The sequence below is a fragment of the Oncorhynchus mykiss genome, chromosome 24 (genome assembly GCF_013265735.2).
Source record: "Oncorhynchus mykiss isolate Arlee chromosome 24, USDA_OmykA_1.1, whole genome shotgun sequence".
Taxonomy (NCBI): domain Eukaryota; kingdom Metazoa; phylum Chordata; class Actinopteri; order Salmoniformes; family Salmonidae; genus Oncorhynchus; species Oncorhynchus mykiss.
Genome location: NC_048588.1, coordinates 14,885,416 through 14,907,892, shown reverse-complemented (window position 1 = coordinate 14,907,892; position 22,477 = coordinate 14,885,416). Strand labels below are relative to the sequence as shown.

The following is a 22,477-nucleotide window of genomic DNA, read 5'->3' as shown; positions in this document are numbered from 1 at the left end:
AAAGTACTTAAGCCCAGTTGCTATGGATAAGAGTGTCTAAAATGAAATCAAACTGAACTTTCCTACTGGTGTTAGGAAACAGGCTGTGAGTACTATGACAACAAAATGGGCCCACAGCCTACAAAGATATGGACACTCTCCCCATCAGAACTTAGAGAACACTGGCAATGCCATCTACAAGGGAGCTCAAGGTATTTCTATCTGGTGTGATAGAAAAATTACATATTTACCTGATTTCTTTGATATTAATGGTTAACAATTCATATTTAACTAATAGTAAGACATTTCTGTTCTACTAATGCTGTGTTTTTATGGTTTCCACTCAAGTTCCCTGGAAGAGTTTAGAACAAGCCCTCATTGTCTCATAATCATCCTGGCATCCCGTGCAGATAACCAGGGTGGAACCATCCATGACTAAGCATTCTTAGTATCAGCCTTTTAACAAACAGCGTTATCTAGTGGTTGACTAGTCTCATTATTGCAATAATTAATTGGTATTAAATAAAGATGATTGCTTGAAGAAATGACAAAGTCTCTCTCACTTCATTAGAATATTCCACCATGCTCTGAAGGGGAGAGAATATTAGAATATTGGCTTTGCTCTCTGAAGGGGAGAGTACACATATGTGGGTGGGGAGCGAGGGAGCTCCAAGAAGCGGCAACACACTAGGACACTAGGAAAATAGCGTCACTCGAATGACAGATAATTGGGCAATTGCGAACAAGTATTTAGCGGCTGTACACGCGTTTAAAACAGTAACAATATTGTCATGTCATAATTAGGCCTAACTAAAGAGCGCACAAGTGAGAGAGGTGCTGTGGCCATCACAGAAACGACCAGGCAAAACTCTTTCCAACAGATTATACAATATATTGAATTATAATATTAGGCTATTTGAACTCAACCATTTATCTTGAAAATATATATTTCAGTGGCTATTACTCTCGTTTGCAGAGGGACAAAAATACAACATTAAAAGTAACTGGAAGACAAACACAGTCCTGAAATGCAAACAACTTCATTAAATTACAGCGTGTATTATCAAGGTTACATTTATGTTTTAGCTAGGACAGAAATAGAACAGAATACAGTAGGTCTGACACACAAACACACTCTGAAACACTTTGGATTCAACTGAGGCCCTTTTAACTAGATGGACAAGAACGCATAGAGCCACCCATGCAGTTAGCTATTGAGACAATGTCTACATACACCATACTGTATTACATCTGAATTAGGATTCTGTCCCTCCATCAGATGGAGAGAGAGAGAGAGGAGTGTAATAGAAGAGTGTATTTGCTCCCTCTAATCTTTCTATCAGAGGAGATTGTGGCATCTGTCTACTGTATCTCCACCTCTCTTTCTCGATCTCCACCTCTCTTTATCCATCTCTACTGTATCTCCATCTCTCTTTCTCCATCTCTACTGTATCTCCACCTCTCTTTCTCCATCTCTACTGTATCTCCACCTCTCTTTCACCATCTCTACTGTATCTCCACCTCTCTTTTTCCATCTCTACTGTATCTCCATCTCTCTTTCTCCATCTCTCTTTCTCCATCTCTCTTTCTCCACCTATCTTTCTCCACCTCTCTTTATCCATCTCTACTGTATCTCCACCTCTCTTTTTCCACCTCTCTTCTCCATCTCTCATGTATCTCCACCTCTCTTTCGCCACCTCTCTTTCTCCACCTCTACTGTATCTCCACCTCTATTTTTCCACCTCTCTTCTCCATCTCTATTGTATCTCCACCTCTCTTTCTCCATCTCTACTGTATCTCCACCTCTCTTTCTCCATCTCTACTGTATCTCCACCTCTCTTTCTCCATCTCTCTTTCTCCATCTCTCTTTCTCCACCTATCTTTCTTCACATCTCTTTCTCCATCTCTACTGTATCTGCACCTCTCTTTTTCTACCTCTCTTCTCCATCTCTACTGTATCTCCACCTCTCTTTATCCATCTCTACTGTATCTCCACCTCTCTTTCTCCATCTCTCTTTCTCCACCTCTCTTCTCCATCTCTACTGTATCTCCACCTCTCTTTATCCATCTCTACTGTATCTCCACCTCTCTTTCTCCATCTCCACCTCTCTTGCTCCATCCCTACTGTATCTCCACCTCTCTTTCTCCATCCTTACTGTATCTCCATCTCTCTTTCTCGATCTCTACTGTATATCCACCTCTCTTTTTCCACCTCTCTTCTCCATCTCTACTGTATCTCCATCTCTCTTTCTCCATCTCTACTGTATCTCCATCTCTCTTTCTCCATCTCTACTGTATCTCCATCTCTCTTTCTCATCTCTCTTTCTCCATCTCTACTGTATCTCCACCTCTCTTTCTCCACCTATCTTTCTCCACCTCTCTTTATCCATCTCTACTGTATATCCACCTCTCTTTTTCCACCTCTCTTCTCCATCTCCATCTCTCTTTCTCCATCTCTCTTTCTCCATCTCTACTGTATCTCCACCTCTCTTTCTCCACCTCTCTTCTCCATCTCTACTGTATCTCCACCTCTCTTTTTCCACCTCTCTTCTCCATCTCTACAGTATCTCCACCTCTCTTTTTCCACCTCTCTTCTCCATCTCTACTGTATCTCCACCTCTCTTTCTCCACCTCTCTTCTCCATCTGTACTGTATCTCCACCTCTCTTTCTCAATCTCTCTTTCTCCACCTCTCTTTCTCCATCTCTACTGTATCTCCACCTCTATTTCTCCATCTCTCTTTCTCCAACTCTATTTCTCCACCTCTCTTTCTCCACCTATCTTTCTCCACCTCTCTTTCTCCATCTCTACTGGATCACCACCTCTCTTTTTCCACCTCTCTTCTCCATCTCTACTGTATCTCCATCTCTCTTTTTCCACCTCTCTTCTCCATCTCTACTATATTTCCACCTCTCTTTCTCCATCTCTACTGGATCACCACCTCTCTTTTTCCACCTCTCTTCTCCATCTCTACTGTATCTCCATCTCTCTTTTTCCACCTCTCTTCTCCATCTCCATCTCTCTTTCTCCATCTCTCTTTCTCCATCTCTACTGTATCTCCACCTCTCTTTCTCCACCTCTCTTCTCCATCTCTACTGTATCTCCACCTCTCTTTTTCCACCTCTCTTCTCCATCTCTACTGTATCTCCACCTCTCTTTTTCCACCTCTCTTCTCCATCTCTACTGTATCTCCACCTCTCTTTCTCCACCTCTCTTCTCCATCTGTACTGTATCTCCACCTCTCTTTCTCAATCTCTCTTTCTCCACCTCTCTTTCTCCATCTCTACTGTATCTCCACCTCTATTTCTCCATCTCTCTTTCTCCAACTCTATTTCTCCACCTCTCTTTCTCCACCTATCTTTCTCCACCTCTCTTTCTCCATCTCTACTGGATCACCACCTCTCTTTTTCCACCTCTCTTCTCCATCTCTACTGTATCTCCATCTCTCTTTTTCCACCTCTCTTCTCCATCTCTACTATATTTCCACCTCTCTTTCTCCATCTCTACTGTATCTCCATCTCTCTTTCTCCACCTCTCTTTCTCAATCTCTACTGTATCTCCACCTCTATTTCTCCATCTCTCTTTCTCCAACTCTCTTTCTCCACCTCTCTTTCTCCACCTATCTTTCTCCACCTCTCTTTCTCCATCTCTACTGGATCTCCACCTCTCTTTTTCCACATCTCTTCTCCATCTCTACTGTATCTCCATCTCTCTTTTTCCACCTCTCTTCTCCCTCTACTGTATCTCCACCTCTCTTTCTCCACCTCTCTTCTCCATCTCTACTGTATCTCCACCTCTCTTTAACCATCTCTACTGTATCTCCACCTCTCTTTCTCCATCTCTCTTTCTCCACCTCTCTTCTCCATCTCTACTGTATCTCCACCTCTCTTCATCCATCTCTACTGCATCTCCACCTCTCTTGCTCCATCTCTACTGTATCTCCACCTCTCTTTTTCCATCTCTACTGTATCTCCATCTCTCTTTCTCCATCTCTCTTTCTCCACCTCTCTTTCTCCACCTATCTTTCTCACCTATCTTTATCCATCTCTACTGTATCTCCACCTCTCTTTTTCCACCTCTCTTCTCCATCTCTACTGTATCTCCACCTCTTTCTCCATCTCTACTGTATCTCCACCTCTCTTTCTCCATCTCTACTGTATCTCCACCTCTATTTCTCCATCTCTCTTTCTCCATCTCTCTTTCTCCATCTCTCTTTCTCCATCTTTACTGTATCTCCACCTCTCTTTTTCCACCTCTCTTCTCCATCTCTACTGTATCTCCACCTCTCTTTTTCCACCTCTCTTCTCCATCTCTACTGTATCTCCACCTCTCTTTCTCCATCTCTACTGTATCTCCACCTCTCTTTCACCATCTCTACTGTATCTCCACCTCTCTTTCTCCATCTCTACTGTATCTCCATCTCTCTTTCTCCATCTCTCTTTCTCCATCTCTCTTTCTCCACCTCTCTTTCACCACCTCTCTTTAACCATCTCTACTGTATCTCCAACTCTCTTTTTCCACCTCTCTTCTCCATCTCTACTGTATCTCCACCTCTCTTTCTCCATCTGTACTGTATCTCCACCTCTCTTTTTCCACTTCTCTTCTCATCTCTACTGTATCTCCACCTCTCTTTTTCCACCTCTCTTCTCCATCTCTACTGTATCGCCACCTCTCTTTCTCCACCTCTCTTCTCCATCTCTACTGTTTCCCCACCTCTCTTTTTCCACCTCTCTTCTCCATCTCTACTGTATCTCCACCTCTCTTTCTCCATCTCTACTGTATCTCCACCTCTCTTTTTCCACTTCTCTTCTCATCTCTACTGTATCTCCACCTCTCTTTTTCCACCTCTCTTCTCCATCTCTACTGTATCTCCACCTCTCTTTCTCCACCTCTCTTCTCCATCTCTACTGTTTCCCCACCTCTCTTTTTCCACCTCTCTTCTCCATCTCTACTGTATCTCCACCTCTCTTTCTCCACCTCTCTTCTCCATCTCTACTGTATCTCCACCTCTCTTTCTCCATCTCTACTGTATCTCCACCTATCTTTCTCCATCTCTACTGTATCTCCACCTATCTTTCTCCATCTCCACCTCTCTTTCTCCATCTCTACTGTATCTCCACCTATCTTTCGCCATCCCCACCTCTCTTTCTCCACCTCTCTTTCTCCACCTCTCTTTCTCCATCTCTAATGTATCTCCACCTATCTTTCGCCATCCCCACCTCTCTTTCTCCACCTCTCTTTCTCCACCTCTCTTTCTCCATCTCTACTGTATCTCCACCTATCTTTCTCCACCTCTCTTCTCCATCTCTACTGTATCTCCACCTCTCTTTCTCCATCTCCACCTCTCTTTCTCCATCTCTACTGTATCTCCACCTATCTTTCTCCACCTCTCTTTTTCCACCTCTCTTCTCCATCTCTACTGTATCTCCACCTCTCTTTCTCCACCTCTCTTCTCCATCTCTACTGTATCTCCACCTCTCTTTCTCCATCTCTAATGTATCTCCACCTCTCTTTCTCCATCTCTCTTTCTCCATCTCTAATGTATCTCCACCTCTCTTCTCCATCTCTACTGTATCTCCACCTCTCTTTCTCCATCTCTACTGTATCTCCACCTCTCTTTCACCATCTCTACTGTATCTCCACCTCTCTTTCTCCATCTCTACTGTATCTCCATCTCTCTTTCTCCATCTCTCTTTCTCCATCTCTCTTTCTCCACCTCTCTTTCACCACCTCTCTTTAACCATCTCTACTGTATCTCCAACTCTCTTTTTCCACCTCTCTTCTCCATCTCTACTGTATCTCCACCTCTCTTTCTCCATCTCTACTGTATCTCCACCTCTCTTTTTCCACTTCTCTTCTCATCTCTACTGTATCTCCACCTCTCTTTTTCCACCTCTCTTCTCCATCTCTACTGTATCTCCACCTCTCTTTCTCCACCTCTCTTCTCCATCTCTACTGTTTCCCCACCTCTCTTTTTCCACCTCTCTTCTCCATCTCTACTGTATCTCCACCTCTCTTTCTCCATCTCTACTGTATCTCCACCTCTCTTTTTCCACTTCTCTTCTCATCTCTACTGTATCTCCACCTCTCTTTTTCCACCTCTCTTCTCCATCTCTACTGTATCTCCACCTCTCTTTCTCCACCTCTCTTCTCCATCTCTACTGTTTCCCCACCTCTCTTTTTCCACCTCTCTTCTCCATCTCTACTGTATCTCCACCTCTCTTTCTCCATCTCTACTGTATCTCCACCTCTCTTTTTCCACTTCTCTTCTCATCTCTACTGTATCTCCACCTCTCTTTTTCCACCTCTCTTCTCCATCTCTACTGTATCTCCACCTCTCTTTCTCCACCTCTCTTCTCCATCTCTACTGTTTCCCCACCTCTCTTTTTCCACCTCTCTTCTCCATCTCTACTGTATCTCCACCTCTCTTTCTCCACCTCTCTTCTCCATCTCTACTGTATCTCCACCTCTCTTTCTCCATCTCTACTGTATCTCCACCTATCTTTCTCCATCTCTACTGTATCTCCACCTATCTTTCTCCATCTCCACCTCTCTTTCTCCATCTCTACTGTATCTCCACCTATCTTTCGCCATCCCCACCTCTCTTTCTCCACCTCTCTTTCTCCACCTCTCTTTCTCCATCTCTAATGTATCTCCACCTATCTTTCGCCATCCCCACCTCTCTTTCTCCACCTCTCTTTCTCCACCTCTCTTTCTCCATCTCTACTGTATCTCCACCTATCTTTCTCCACCTCTCTTCTCCATCTCTACTGTATCTCCACCTCTCTTTCTCCATCTCCACCTCTCTTTCTCCATCTCTACTGTATCTCCACCTATCTTTCTCCACCTCTCTTTTTCCACCTCTCTTCTCCATCTCTACTGTATCTCCACCTCTCTTTCTCCACCTCTCTTCTCCATCTCTACTGTATCTCTACCTCTCTTTCTCCATCTCTAATGTATCTCCACCTCTCTTTCTCCATCTCTCTTTCTCCATCTCTAATGTATCTCCACCTCTCTTCTCCATCTCTACTGTATCTCCACCTCTCTTTCTCCATCTCTACTGTATCTCCACCTCTCTTTCACCATCTCTACTGTATCTCCACCTCTCTTTCTCCATCTCTACTGTATCTCCATCTCTCTTTCTCCATCTCTCTTTCTCCACCTCTCTTTCACCACCTCTCTTTAACCATCTCTACTGTATCTCCAACTCTCTTTTTCCACCTCTCTTCTCCATCTCTACTGTATCTCCACCTCTCTTTCTCCATCTCTACTGTATCTCCACCTCTCTTTTTCCACTTCTCTTCTCATCTCTACTGTATCTCCACCTCTCTTTTTCCACCTCTCTTCTCCATCTCTACTGTATCTCCACCTCTCTTTCTCCACCTCTCTTCTCCATCTCTACTGTTTCCCCACCTCTCTTTTTCCACCTCTCTTCTCCATCTCTACTGTATCTCCACCTCTCTTTCTCCATCTCTACTGTATCTCCACCTCTCTTTTTCCACTTCTCTTCTCATCTCTACTGTATCTCCACCTCTCTTTTTCCACCTCTCTTCTCCATCTCTACTGTATCTCCACCTCTCTTTCTCCACCTCTCTTCTCCATCTCTACTGTTTCCCCACCTCTCTTTTTCCACCTCTCTTCTCCATCTCTACTGTATCTCCACCTCTCTTTCTCCACCTCTCTTCTCCATCTCTACTGTATCTCCACCTCTCTTTCTCCATCTCTACTGTATCTCCACCTATCTTTCTCCATCTCTACTGTATCTCCACCTATCTTTCTCCATCTCCACCTCTCTTTCTCCATCTCTACTGTATCTCCACCTATCTTTCGCCATCCCCACCTCTCTTTCTCCACCTCTCTTTCTCCACCTCTCTTTCTCCATCTCTAATGTATCTCCACCTATCTTTCGCCATCCCCACCTCTCTTTCTCCACCTCTCTTTCTCCACCTCTCTTTCTCCATCTCTACTGTATCTCCACCTATCTTTCTCCACCTCTCTTCTCCATCTCTACTGTATCTCCACCTCTCTTTCTCCATCTCCACCTCTCTTTCTCCATCTCTACTGTATCTCCACCTATCTTTCTCCACCTCTCTTTTTCCACCTCTCTTCTCCATCTCTACTGTATCTCCACCTCTCTTTCTCCACCTCTCTTCTCCATCTCTACTGTATCTCCACCTCTCTTTCTCCATCTCTAATGTATCTCCACCTCTCTTTCTCCATCTCTCTTTCTCCATCTCCACCTCTCTTTCTCCATCTCTACTGTATCTCCACCTATCTTTCTCCATCTCTACTGTATCTCCACCTATCTTTCTCCATCTCCACCTCTCTTTCTCCATCTCTACTGTATCTCCACCTATCTTTCTCCATCTCCACCTCTCTTTCTCCATCTTCACCTCTCTTGCTCCATCTCTACTGTATCTCCACCTCTCTTGCTCCATCTCCACCTCTCTCTCTCCATCTCTACTGTATCTCCACCTCTCTTTCTCCATCTCTACTGTATCTCCACCTCTCTTGCTCCATCTCTACTGTATCTCCACCTCTCTTTCTCCATCTCTACTGTATCTCCACCTATCTTTCTCCATCTCCACCTCTCTTTCTCCATATCCACCTCTCTTACTCCATCTCTACTGTATCTCCACCTATCTTTCTCCATCTCCACCTCTCTTTCGCCATCTCTACTGTATCTCCACCTATCTTTCTCCATCTCCACCTCTCTTTCTACATCTCTACTGTATCTCCACCTCTCTTTCTCCATCTCCACCTCTCTTTCTCCACCTCTCTTTCTCCATCTCTACTGTATCTCCACCTATCTTTCTCCATCTCCACCTCTCTTTCTCCATCTCCACCTATCTTGCTCCATCTCTACTGTATCTCCACCTATCTTTCTCCATCTCCACCTCTCTTTCTCCATCTCTACTGTATCTCCACCTATCTTTTTCCATCTCCACCTCTCTTTCTCCATCTCTACTGCATCTCCACCTCTCTTTCTCCATCTCTACTGTATCTCCACCTCTCTTTCTCCATCTCCACCTCTCTTTCTCCATCTCTACTGTATCTCCACCTATCTTTCTCCGTCTCCACCTCTCTTTGTCCATCTCTACTGTATCTCCACCTATCTTTCTCCATCTCCACCTCTCTTGCTCCATCTCCACCTCTCTTGCTCCATCTCTACTGTATCTCCACCTATCTTTCTCCGTCTCCACCTCTCTTTGTCCATCTCTACTGTATCTCCACCTATCTTTCTCCATCTCCACCTCTCTTTCTCCACCTCTCTTTCTCCATCTCTACTGTATCTCCACCTCTCTTTCTTCATCTCTTTTTCTCCACCTCTCTTTATCCATCTCTTCTGCGGGAGTTTAGAGATAATGATAGTAAGGTCAGACTCCATCTCAACAACATGACCTAACTGGCAGCGATACTAGTCATTGTTTCAACATCACTTTGTTATGCAAACACATTATCTGGACCACACACAAATGCACGCACACTATCAGGAACATCATAAATCAATGACAAGAAGACCTGTGGTTTACGGGAACATCACTTAGATCTGAGTTGTTGCAGTAAAGGGAACAGTAATTTAATCATGTTAGCTAGTATTTCCTCGTACTGTAAGTGAAGTGGTCACTCAAGTGCCTCTTTCCTTATCATCTCCTCCCAGAGGGAGACCAATCAGACTGTGGCTGTGACCCAAATGGGATCCTATTCCCTATATAGTGCACTACTTTTGACCAGAGCCCTATGATGGTGCCATTTGGGACGCACGTTAAATGATTAAACCCTGTCAATCAGGCAATCAAATTGATTTATAAAGCAGATGTCATGAAGTGCTGTTACAGAAACTCAGCCAAACACCTCATAGAAAAAAAACAATGCAGATATGTAGAAGCATGGTGGCTAGGAAAAACTCCCTAGAAAGGCAGAAACCTAGGAATAAACCTAGAGAGGAACGAGGCTCTGAGGGGTGGCCAGTCCTATTCTGGCTGTGTCCGGTGGAGATTATAAGAGTACATGGTAATTAAGTATGGTAATTAAGGCCAGATCATTCTTCAAGATGTTCAAACGTTCATAGATGACCAGCAGGTACAATAATAATCACAGTGGTTATAGAGGGATAAACGTTAGTTGGCTTTTCATAGCCGAGCATTCAGAGGTTTAGACAGAAGGTGCAGATGATAGAGAGAGAGCGAGAGAGAGAGGGAGAAAAAAATGTGGAAACACCAGGTCAGGGACAAGGTAGCACATCCAGTGAACAGGTCAGGGTTCCATAGCCGCAGGTAGAACAGCAAAAACTGGATCAGCAGCACAACCAGATGGACTGGGGACGGGAACGGGGACAGCCAGGAGTCGCCAAGCCAAGTAGCCCTGAGGCATGGTCCTAAGGCTCAGGTCCTCTGGGAAGAGAGAAAGAGAGCAAAAGAGAGATGGAACAAGTAGAGGGAGCATACAGTACTTAAGATAAAAAAGGACACCAGATAACACAGGAGAATTACACCAGACAGACTGACGCTAGCCCCTGGCATATAGACTACTGCAGCATAGATACTGGACATTGAGACTGAGGCCACATCCGACGATACCCCGGGACAGGGCTAACGAGGCAGGATGTAACCCTACCCACTTTGCCAAAGCACAGCCCACACACTACCAGAGGGATATCAATAGCCCACCAACTTATTACCCCTGAGACAAGGTGGAGTATGGCCCATGAAGATCTCGCTCAGCCCGAGGGGGTGCAGAATCGGATAGGAAGATCATGTCAGTGTCTCAACCCACTCAAGTCAAGTATAGCGATATTCAATGTGATGCACCTTCCTAGGGACGGCATGGGAGAGCACTAGCAAGAGAGTGACTCATATGTTCAGAGGCAGATAATCCCATTGGAGAGAGGGGAGCCAGCCAGGCAGAGACAGCAAGGGTGGTTCGTCACTCCAGTGCCTTGCCATTCACGTTCGAACCCCTGGGCCAGACTTTACTCAATCATAGAACCTACTGAAGAGATGAGTCTTCATTAATTACCGTCTCTCACATGGATCAGCAGACCTTTCCATAAAATGTAGCTCTATAGGAGAAAGCCCTGCCTCTAGCTGTTTGCTTAGAAATTCTAGAAACAATAAGGAGACATCCGTCTTGTGAGCTTACATGTAGGTATGTACGGCAGAACCAAATTGGAGAGATAGGTAGGAGCAAGTCCATGTAATGCTTTATAGGTTATCAGTAAAACATTGAATCAGCCCTTGCCTTGACAGGATGCCAGAGGTTTGTGCTGGAGTAATATGATCAAATGTTTTGGTTCTAGTTAAGATCTTAGCAGCCGTATTTAACAATAGCTGAAGTTTATTTAGTGCATTATCCGGGTAGCCGGAGAGTAGAGTATTGCAGTAGTCTAATCTTGAAGTGACAAAAGCATGGATTAGCTTTTCGGCATAATTTTTGGACTAAAAGTTTCATATTTTTGCTATAATACGAAGATGAAAAAAAGCTGCTCTCTAAATATTTTTCATATGTTCGTCAAAAGAGAGATCAGGGTACAGAGTAACACCAAGATCCTTCACAGTTTTATTTGAGATGACTGTACAACCATCAATATGAACTGTCAGATGAAACAGCAGATCTCTTTGTTTCGTGGGACCTTTAACTAGCATCTCTGTTTTTTCCGTGTTTAAAAGTTTTTAAAAATTCCTTAGGTCTGAAACACAGTCTTCCAGGGTAGGCAATTTTGGGGCTTCACCACGTTTCATTGAAATGTACAGCTGTGTATCTGTTGACATTATGTTTCCGAATAACATCACCAAAAGGTAGCATATATATAGTGAAAACAATAGTGATCCTAAAGCAGATCCTTGCATAGCTGGTCCTCTGTAATAGAGCAGCTGGTCCTCTGTAATCAACACACAGACACACAGACACACAGACACACACACACACACACACACACACACACACACACACACACACACACACACACACACACACACACACCCACACACACACACACACACATAAACAGCTTCTTCTCAAGTAAATCCTAAACTCTATTGTATTGGTTCATAAAGGAGGCATTTTGGTAGTATTGATATTGATAATACTACGATGTTGTTATGAATTCAGTTTTGTCTAATTCAGTTTTCCTTCTTCAATCGATTTCTGGATTGAACACAACTTTTGTCACTTGCCCACCATCATCCCTATCTGACTATGACCCATATTTATCTCTTCCCCGCCTTCTCCCCAGGTTCCTCCCATCCTATTGGACAAGCAGTTCTCTGACTTCACTCCTGACATCACACCCATCATCCTAGCAGCTCACACCAACAACTATGAGATCATCAAACTGCTGGTGCAGAAGGGGGTGTCTGTGCCCCAGCCACATGAGGTGGGTCTGAATCAGGATATATGCTACACAAAGGTTTAGTACTATGGTCAATTATAAAATACTACATGCTACAGTATGATATAGTATGTAATGTAGTACAGTACAATAGTCACAGCAGGCTACACTACACTATACAGTATGATACAATAGTAGAGTACAGTATGATAGTTACAATACTGCCCTCCGTCCCCTAACTCTGTTCCAGGTGCGCTGTAACTGCATGGAGTGCGTGTCCAGCTCTGATGTGGATAGTCTTCGTCACTCCCGCTCACGTCTCAACATCTACAAGGCCCTGGCCAGCCCATCACTCATAGCCCTCTCCAGTGAAGACCCTTTCCTCACAGCCTTCCAGCTCTCCTGGGAACTGCAGGAACTCAGCAAGGTGGGGGTTTCAACAGATATTTGCTAAGTTTATTTAATTTAATTAAATTGAGCTGGAGGATGAGTTTGAGTCAAAGAGTGAGGAGTTGTCTCAGCAGTGTACTTTATAAGCAGTTTATGGACTATTAATGTACATACTTAATTCTTATTTGGAACATAAGGCTTCCACAATAGAGTGCCACAGACGCCCATCTTCTGCCTAATAGGAGATGGACGGTGTTCCATGACGGTGTTTATTTGTGCTCGACTTTTAACTAACATTTCCTGACTGTTTCAGGTGGAGAATGAGTTTATGTCGGAGTATGAAGAGTTATCTCAGCAGTGTAAACAGTTTGCCAAGGACCTGTTGGACCAAACCAGAAGTTCCAGAGAACTAGAGCTGATCCTGAACTACAGAGATGACATCAACCCTCTACTGGATGAGAACACCAACGATCTGGCCAGACTCAAACTGGCTATCAAATACAGACAGAAAGAGGTAAGACATAACCAATGTGTTTATTGTAATTTTTCTGCTTGTTGACACTTGGCCAGGTGACTCTCCCTCCCAATGTACAGCTGAGGGTTTTGCATGTTATATTGCAGTGGATAAAGCATGAAGCTAACTGCTGTTATCTTTAAAAAAGGATTGAGAAGTAGTAGCTGGCCGGATTTGGGTGGAGACTTCCTATGGGAGTTGGAATTATGTGATAATCACCAGGCTGTGTCTGAAAATGGCATCCTTCCTTAGTAAAACAACACATTACTGGAGCTACACAACATGACCAAAAGTATGTGGACACCTGTTCGTCGAACATCTCATTCCAAAATCATGGGCATTCATATAGAGTTGGTCCCCTGTTTGCTGCTATAACAGCCTCTACTCTTTTGGGAAAGATTTCCACTAATGTTTGAACATTGCTGCAGGGACAAGCGTCCATTCAGCCACAAGAGCATTAGTGAGGATGGGCGCTAATTTTGGGCGATTAGACATGGCTCGCAGTCTGCATTCCAATTCATCCCAAAGGTATTCGATGGGGTTGAGGTCAGGGCTCTGTGCAGGCCAGTCAAGTTCTTACACACCAATCTCGACAAACCATTTCTGTATGGACCTCACTTTGTGCACGGGGGCATTGTCATGCTAAAACAGTAAAGTCCTTCCCCAAACTGTTGGCAGTAAGTTGGAAGCACAGAATTGTCTAGAATGTCCTTGTATGCTGTAGCGTTAAGATTTCCCTTCACTGGAACTAAGGGGCCTATCCGAAGCATGGAAAATTAGCCCCATGCCATTATTCCTCCTCCATCAAACTTTACAGTTGTACTCTGCATTTGGGCAGGTTGCGTTCTCCTGGCATTCACCAAACCCAGATTGGTCCGTCGGACTCCCAGATAGTGAAGCGGGATTCATCACACCAGAGAACACATTTCCACTGCTCCAGAGTCCAATGGCGGCGAGCTTTACACCAATCCAGCTGACGCTTGGGATTGTGCATGGTGATCTTAGGCTTGTGTGCGGCTGCCCTGCCATGGAAACCCATTTCATGAAGCTCCTGACGAACAGTTCCTGTTCTGATGTTGTTTCCAGATGCAGTTTGGAACTCGGTAGTGTCTGTTGGAACTGAGGACAGACAATTTTTAAAAAGCTATGTTCTTCAGCACTCGGCGGTCCTGTTCTGTGAGTTTGTGTGGCCTACCACTTCGTGGATGAGCCATTGTTGCTTCACAATAAGTTTCCACTTCACAATAACAGCACTTACAGTTGACCGGGGCAGCCATAGCAAGGCAATAATTTGATGAACTGACTTGTTGGAAAGGTGGCATCCTATGAAGGTGCCACTTTGAAAGTCACTGAGTTCTTCAGTAAAGCCATTCTACTGCCAATGTTTGTCTATGGAGTTTGCATTCAATGGAAACATAAATACCTTATTTACATACGTATTCAGACCTTTTGCTATGAGACTCGAAATTGAGCTCGGGTGCATACTGTTTCCATTGATGATCCTTGAGATGTTTCGACAACTTGATTGGAGTCCACATGTTGTAAATTCAATTGATTGGATATGATTTGGAAAGGCGCACACCTTTCTCCCACAGTTATATACGTTCCCATGTCAGAGCAAAAACCAAGCCATGAGGTCGAAGGAATTGTCCGTAGAGCTCCGAGCAGGATTGTATCGAGGCATAGATCTGGGGAAGATTATCAAAAAAATTCTGCAGCATTGAAGGTCCCCAAGAACACAGTGGCCACCCTCATGGAAGAAGTTTGGAACCACCAAGACTCTTCCTAGAGCTGGCCGCCCAGCCAAACTGAGCATTTGGGGGAGAAGGGTCTTGGTCAGGGAGGTGACCAAGAACCCGATTGTCACTCTGACAGAGCTCCAGAGTTCCCCTGTGGAGATGGGAGAACCTTCCCGAAGGACAACCATCTCTGCAGCACTCCACCAATCAGGCCTTTATGGTAGAGTGGCCAGACAGAAGCCACTCTTCAGTAAAAGGCACCTGATAGCATGCGTGTAGTTTGCAAGAGGCACTTAAAGACTCTCAGACCACGAGAATCAAGATTCTCTGGTCAGATGAAACCAAGATTGAACTCTTTGGCCTGAATGTCAAGCGTCACGTCTGGAGGAAACGTCTGGCATCATTCCGACGGTGAAGCATGGTGGTGGCAGCATCATGCTGTGGGGATGTTTTTCAGCGGCAGGGACTTGGAGACTAGTCAGGATCGAGGCAAAGATGAACGGAGCAAAGTACAAAGAGATCCTTGATGTAAACCTGCTCAAGAGTTCAGACCGAGGTAAAGGTTCACCTTCCAATAGGACAAAGTCACTAAGCACACAGCCAAGACAACGCAGGAGTGCCCAGACTTGAACCGAATCTCCGGAGAGACATGAAAATAGCTGTGCAGCAACACTCCCCATCCAACCTGACAGAGCTTGAGAGGATCTGAAGAGAGGAATGGGAGAAACCCACCAAACAGGTGTGCCAAGCTTGTAGCATCATACCCAAGAAGACTCGAGACAGTAATCACTGTCAAAGGTGCTTCAACAAAGTAAATTATCTGAATACTTAAGTAAATGTGATTTTTCAGTGTTTTATCTTTTATAAATGTCCAAAAATCTGTTTTTGCATTGTCATTATGGGGTATTGTGCGTAGATTGATGTGTGGAAATAAGCGATTTAAAACATTTTCGAATAAGGCTGTAACGTAACATAATGTGGAAAAAGTCGAGGGGTTTGAACACTTTCCGAATGCACTGTATAGTGTATGTCTCAGTCTGCTGTCCAGTCCCTTGATGGGAACATAATGAAACATAATGATACAGCAATAATGATGCTACAAATACGATAATGCTCTGACTGAATGTTTCCTTGGAATACTGACTTACAATACATCTAATTTACACAGGAAAACAACATGTTACACAGGAAAACAACAACCTTGGCTACATTGCATATGGCACCTGATTCCCTATTTGTGGTCCTATCATGGCTAGTATGCCGTCAGTAGTTTGTGGGAATATTGTCTCATGTTAAGTGTACACCACTGTATTGTGATTTTTTGGTTTATGGTTGGTTGCTGCTAGACTTACTGTAGATGAGCATGTACAGTACAGTTATGAAATGTTGCCCCCTCCTGAGTAGAATGGGATGCTGCATCTGTTTTCATGTAGAGTGAAGAGGACCGAGAACTGCAGAAAAAAAACACAAATTCATTGCTTAATACTTTAAACCCTTTCCATGAGACGGACATTTACAGTATGACACTACTGAAAATACACAACATGCTATTTGGCTTTAAGGTTATGGATAGAACAGAGATAAGACTCCATAGAGAGACATTTCTAACGAACTCCATGGTCCTGTTTGAAAGAGTGCCTGTCTGTCAAATCTGTTCCTCATTAAACATCATTATGTTTTTGTCTCTGTGAGATTTGATAGAACCATCTGCTGAACATTTGCGCTGCTCTGTGTGACGTAAATTTAATCTCAGTCTAATGGAATTACGAACAATTACAACCAAATGGATCCCCATCACTTAGAGCAGGGCATTGTGGGGGATGAGGTCATTAGTGAGGTCATCAGTCAGAGAGCGACTGAGACAGAGAGTGTTTTAGACAGTGCCTGAGACGGATAGAGTGTTCCTTATCAAACCTTGTAGATGGCAGATCTGAGAGAACTGTAATGCTCCGGTTACATACCCACCACAGTTCCTGGAACTGTGCTGACAAGGACAATATGAAGAGAAAGTATCCGACACAGCGCAGTACAGTGTGTGAAGAGGATATTAGAGAGGAACAGAGATGCCAGGGAGGGACAGTTGGGACCAGGCCAAGAACAGCTGGTAACACTCATCAGAATGATCAGGCACATTAAGGTCATTAAGACCGGGCCGCCCCCAGGTGGTGAGGGTAGGCAACAACATTTCCACCCCGCTGATCCTCAACACTGGGGCCCCACAAGGGTGCGTTCTGAGCCCTCTCCTGTACTCCCTGTTCACCCACGACTGCGTGACCCACGACTGCGTGACCACTGCGTGACTGCGTGACCACGCACGCCTCCATCATCAAGTTTGCGGACGACACAACAGTGGTAGGCTTGATTACCAACAACGACGAGACGGCCTACAGGGAGGAGGTGAGGGCCCTCGGAGTGTGGTGTCAGGAAAATAACCTCACACTCAACGTCAACAAAACTAAGGAGATGATTGTGGACTTCAGGAAACAGCAGAGGGAACACCCCCCTATCCACATCGATGGAACAGTAGTGGAGAGGGTAGTAAGTTTTAAGTTCCTCGGCGTACACATCACAGACAAACTGAATTGGTCCACCCACACAGACAGCATCGTGAAGAAGGCGCAGCAGCGCCTCTTCAACCTCAGGAGGCTGAAGAAATTTGGCTTGTCACCAAAAGCCCTCACAAACTTCTACAGATGCACAATCCAGAGCATTCTGTCGGGCTGTATCACCGCCTGGTACGGGCAACTGCTCCGCCCACAACCGTAAGGCTCTCCAGAGGGTAGTGAGGTCTGCACAACGCATCACCGGGGGCAAACTACCTGCCCTCCAGGACACCTACACCACCCGATGTCACAGGAAGGCCATAAAGATCATCAAGGACAACAACCACCCGAGCCACTGCCTGTTCACCCCGCTATCATCCAGAAGGCGAGGTCAGTACAGGTGCATCAAAGCTGGGACCGAAAGACTGAAAAACAGCTTCTATCTCAAGGCCATCAGACTGTTAAACAGCCACCACTAACATTGAGTGGCTGCTGCCAACACACTGACTCAACTCCAGCCACTTTAATAATGGGAATTGATGGGAAATTCTGTAAAATATATCATTAGCCACTTTAAACAATGCTACCTAATATAATGTTTACATACCCTACATTATTCATCTCATATGTATATTTACAGTGCCTTGCGAAAGTATTCGGCCCCCTTGAACTTTGCGACCTTTTGCCACATTTCAGGCTTCAAACATAAAGATATAAAACTGTATTTTTTTGTGAAAATTTCAGTCTCTCGATGTGCAAAACTGATAGAGACATACCCCAAGCGACTTACAGCTGCAATCGCAGCAAAAGGGCTGAATAATTTTGCACGCCCAATTTTTCAGTTTTTGATTTGTTAAAAAAGTTTGAAATATCCAATAAATGTCGTTCCACTTCATGATTGTGTCCCACTTGTTGTTGATTCTTCACAAAAAAATACAGTTTTATATCTTTATGTTTGAAGCCTAAAATGTGGCAAAAGGTCGCAAAGTTCAAGGGGGCCGAATACTTTCGCAAGGCACTGTATCTTTGTACATATTCTTTATCCCCTTACACTTGTGTCTGTAAGGTAGTAGTTTTTGAATTGTTAGCTAGATTACTTGTTGGTCATTACTGCATTGTCGGAACTAGAAGCACAAGCATTTCGCTACACTCGCATTAACATCGGCTAACCATGTGTATGTGACAAATAAAATCGGATTTGATTTGATTTGATTTGATTTGAAGAGCTGGAGGTGCTGCTGGACTAAACAGCACATAGGGTGTAATTTGGGATGCACACATAATGTAATCTGGGACGTCATTTGACCTCCTCCATTAGCTGAGTATGTTTACTGCTGTCAGTATGCTGTACCCAACTGCCAAGACTTGCTTAAGATGTGCCTGTTTTCGTGTCAGTTGTTTGTCAATGTGGAGTGGAAAGCAAGTGAGAAAGAATATTAAACATTGTGAAGTTACATTAGACACACAGGTCTCCAATAACAGCTAATCAGTAATTATCATAAAGGCTGACCCTCCCTCCCTCCCTCCCTCCCTCCCTCCCTCCCTCCCTCCCTCCCTCCCTCCCTCCCTCCCTCCCTTCCCCTTCATACCCCCTCTCTCGCTCCTCTTTCTCCTCCCTCTCTCTCTCCTTTCCTCCCCACCCCTATTCCCTCCCTCAATCTCCCTCCTCCAGTTTGTAGCCCAGCCTAACTGTCAGCAGCTGCTTGCGTCTCGTTGGTACGATGAGTTCCCTGGGTGGAGGCGTCGTCACTGGGCAGGGAAGTTCCTAACCTGTGTCTTCATCGGCCTCCTCTTCCCCCTCTTCTCCTTCTGCTACCTGGTCTCTCCTAAGAGCCGCTATGGACACTTCATCAGGCAAGTATCCTAGACATTAGAGAGGCAGGCCAGCAACTGGAGGGTTGCCAGTTTGAATCCCTGGTCTGATGGGAAAAATCTGTCAGGAAGCTGAAGTTGAATTTATGTTAGACCTAATGGACAATAAAGTAATTTTCTTCTACATCATTAGGAAGCCCTTCATCAAGTTTATCTGCCACACAACGTCGTATCTCACCTTCCTGTTCCTGCTGCTGCTGGCTTCCCAGCACATCGTCTCAACAGACCCCAACAGACAGGGGCCGACTCCTACTGTGGTGGAATGGATGATACTGCCCTGGGTACTGGGTAAGAGTGTGTGTGTGTGTGCGCGCAGAGGTGCACAACATGGTTGGTCAAGAAAGGATAGACCCGGACACATGCTGCTCCCTCCAAAGTGATACATAACACAATGTCAACTCCACAGAAGGTCAGCTGATGATAGAGCGTCATTCGAGACATACCACGTAGACTGCTATTGGTGTTAATGATACTAGTTGATGACAATTCTGACAGGAAATGGTAGAAACCAAGCTTGTGTTTCAGCCAAATACCCTATCTACCTTTTACAGCTGGTTTTCATGCATTGTACGCACACTGTATTGTAAGACAACCCAGCCCATGTGTTTCCTATTTAACTCCCATTACGGTGTTCTGTTCAGTGCAACCGCATGGCAGGATGCATGCAACCAGTCTACCTGTTCATACCTGTCTACTTGTTCATACCTGTCTACCTGTCCTGTATCACCGCTTGATATGGCAAATGCGCCACCCTCAATTGCAAAGCGCTACAGAGGGTGGTGTGGTCAGCCCAGTACATCACTGAGGCCAAGATCCAGGACCTCCATTAGGCGGTGTCAGAGGAAGGCCCGAATAATTCCCAAAGACTGCAGCCACCCTGGCCATAGTTCACTCTGCTACCGTCCGGCAAATGGTACCGGAACGTCGACTCTTGGACTAACAGGCTCCGAGACAGCTTCTAACCCAAGCCATAAGAGTGCTAATTAGTTCATTAATAGAGTACTTACACAGACCCTATCTTGCACTGACTCTATGCACGCTCACACACAAACTAGAACAACGCTCACACACAAACTAGAACAACGCTCACACACAAACTAGAACAACGCTCACACACAAACTAGAACAACGCTCTCACACAAACTAGAACAACGCTCACACACAAACTAGAACAACGCTCACACACAAACTAGAACAACGCTCACACGCAAACTAGAACAACGCTCACACACAAACTAGAACAACGCTCACACACAAACTAGAACAACGCTCTCACACAAACTAGAACAACGCTCACACACAAACTAGAACAACGCTCACACGCAAACTAGAACAACGCTCACACACAAACTAGAACAACGCTCACACACAAACTAGAACAACGCTCACACACAAACTAGAACAACGCTCACACACAAACTAGAACAACGCTCACACACAAACTAGAACAACGCTCACACACAAACTAGTACAACGCTCTCACACAAACTAGAACAACGCTCACACACAAACTAGAACAACGCTCACACACAAACTAGAACAACGCTCACACACAAACTAGAACAACGCTCACACACAAACTAGAACAACGCTCTCACACAAACTAGAACAACGCTCACACACAAACTAGAACAACGCTCACACACAAACTAGAACAACGCTCTCACACAAACTAGAACAACGCTCACACACAAACTAGAACAACGCTCACACACAAACTAGAACAACGCTCACACGCAAACTAGAACAACGCTCACACGCAAACTAGAACAACGCTCACACACAAACTAGAACAACGCTCACACACAAACTAGAACAACGCTCACACACAAACTAGAACAACGCTCTCACACAAACTAGAACAACGCTCACACACAAACTAGAACAACGCTCACACACAAACTAGAACAACGCTCACACACAAACTAGAACAACGCTCACACACAAACTAGAACAACGCTCACACACAAACTAGAACAACGCTCACACACAAACTAGAACAACGCTCACACACAAACTAGAACAACGCTCACACACAAACTAGAACAACGCTCTCACACAAACTAGAACAACGCTCACACACAAACTAGAACAACGCTCACACACAAACTAGAACAACGCTCACACACAAACTAGAACAACGCTCACACGCAAACTAGAACAACGCTCACACGCAAACTAGAACAACGCTCACACACAAACTAGAACAACGCTCACACGCAAACTAGAACAACGCTCACACGCAAACTAGAACAACGCTCACACACAAACTAGAACAACGCTCACACGCAAACTAGAACAACGCTCACACACAAACTAGAACAACGCTCACACACAAACTAGAACAACGCTCACACACAAACTAGAACAACGCTCTCACACAAACTAGAACAACGCTCACACGCAAACTAGAACAACGCTCACACACAAACTAGAACAACGCTCACACACAAACTAGAACAACGCTCTCACACAAACTAGAACAACGCTCACACACAAACTAGAACAACGCTCACACGCAAACTAGAACAACGCTCTCACACAAACTAGAACAACGCTCACACACAAACTAGAACAACGCTCACACACAAACTAGAACAACGCTCACACACAAACTAGAACAACGCTCACACACAAACTAGAACAACGCTCTCACACAAACTAGAACAACGCTCACACACAAACTAGAACAACGCTCACACACAAACTAGAACAACGCTCACACGCAAACTAGAACAACGCTCACACGCAAACTAGAACAACGCTCACACGCAAACTAGAACAACGCTCACACACAAACTAGAACAACGCTCACACACAAACTAGAACAACGCTCACACACAAACTAGAACAACGCTCACACACAAACTAGAACAACGCTCACACACAAACTAGAACAACGCTCTCACACAAACTAGAACAACGCTCACACACAAACTAGAACAACGCTCTCACACAAACTAGAACAACGCTCTCACACAAACTAGAACAACGCTCACACGCAAACTAGAACAACGCTCACACGCAAACTAGAACAACGCTCTCACACAAACTAGAACAACGCTCACACACAAACTAGAACAACGCTCACACGCAAACTAGAACAACGC

At 44.7% G+C, this 22,477-nt stretch overlaps 1 protein-coding gene across 1 annotated transcript in view; it reads left to right on the top strand.

The window, feature by feature from the left end:
* Positions 1–22,477, top strand: part of LOC110503831 (short transient receptor potential channel 4-like) — a 35,301-nt gene that overhangs the window by 5,770 nt on the left and 7,054 nt on the right. Inside the window, exons 3-7 of the mRNA XM_021582383.2 lie at positions 12,214–12,354; positions 12,560–12,736; positions 13,013–13,213; positions 19,168–19,353; positions 19,505–19,655. Coding sequence (XP_021438058.2) covers positions 12,214–12,354; positions 12,560–12,736; positions 13,013–13,213; positions 19,168–19,353; positions 19,505–19,655 — 856 coding nt within the window. The remainder of the gene's footprint in view (positions 1–12,213; positions 12,355–12,559; positions 12,737–13,012; positions 13,214–19,167; positions 19,354–19,504; positions 19,656–22,477) is intronic.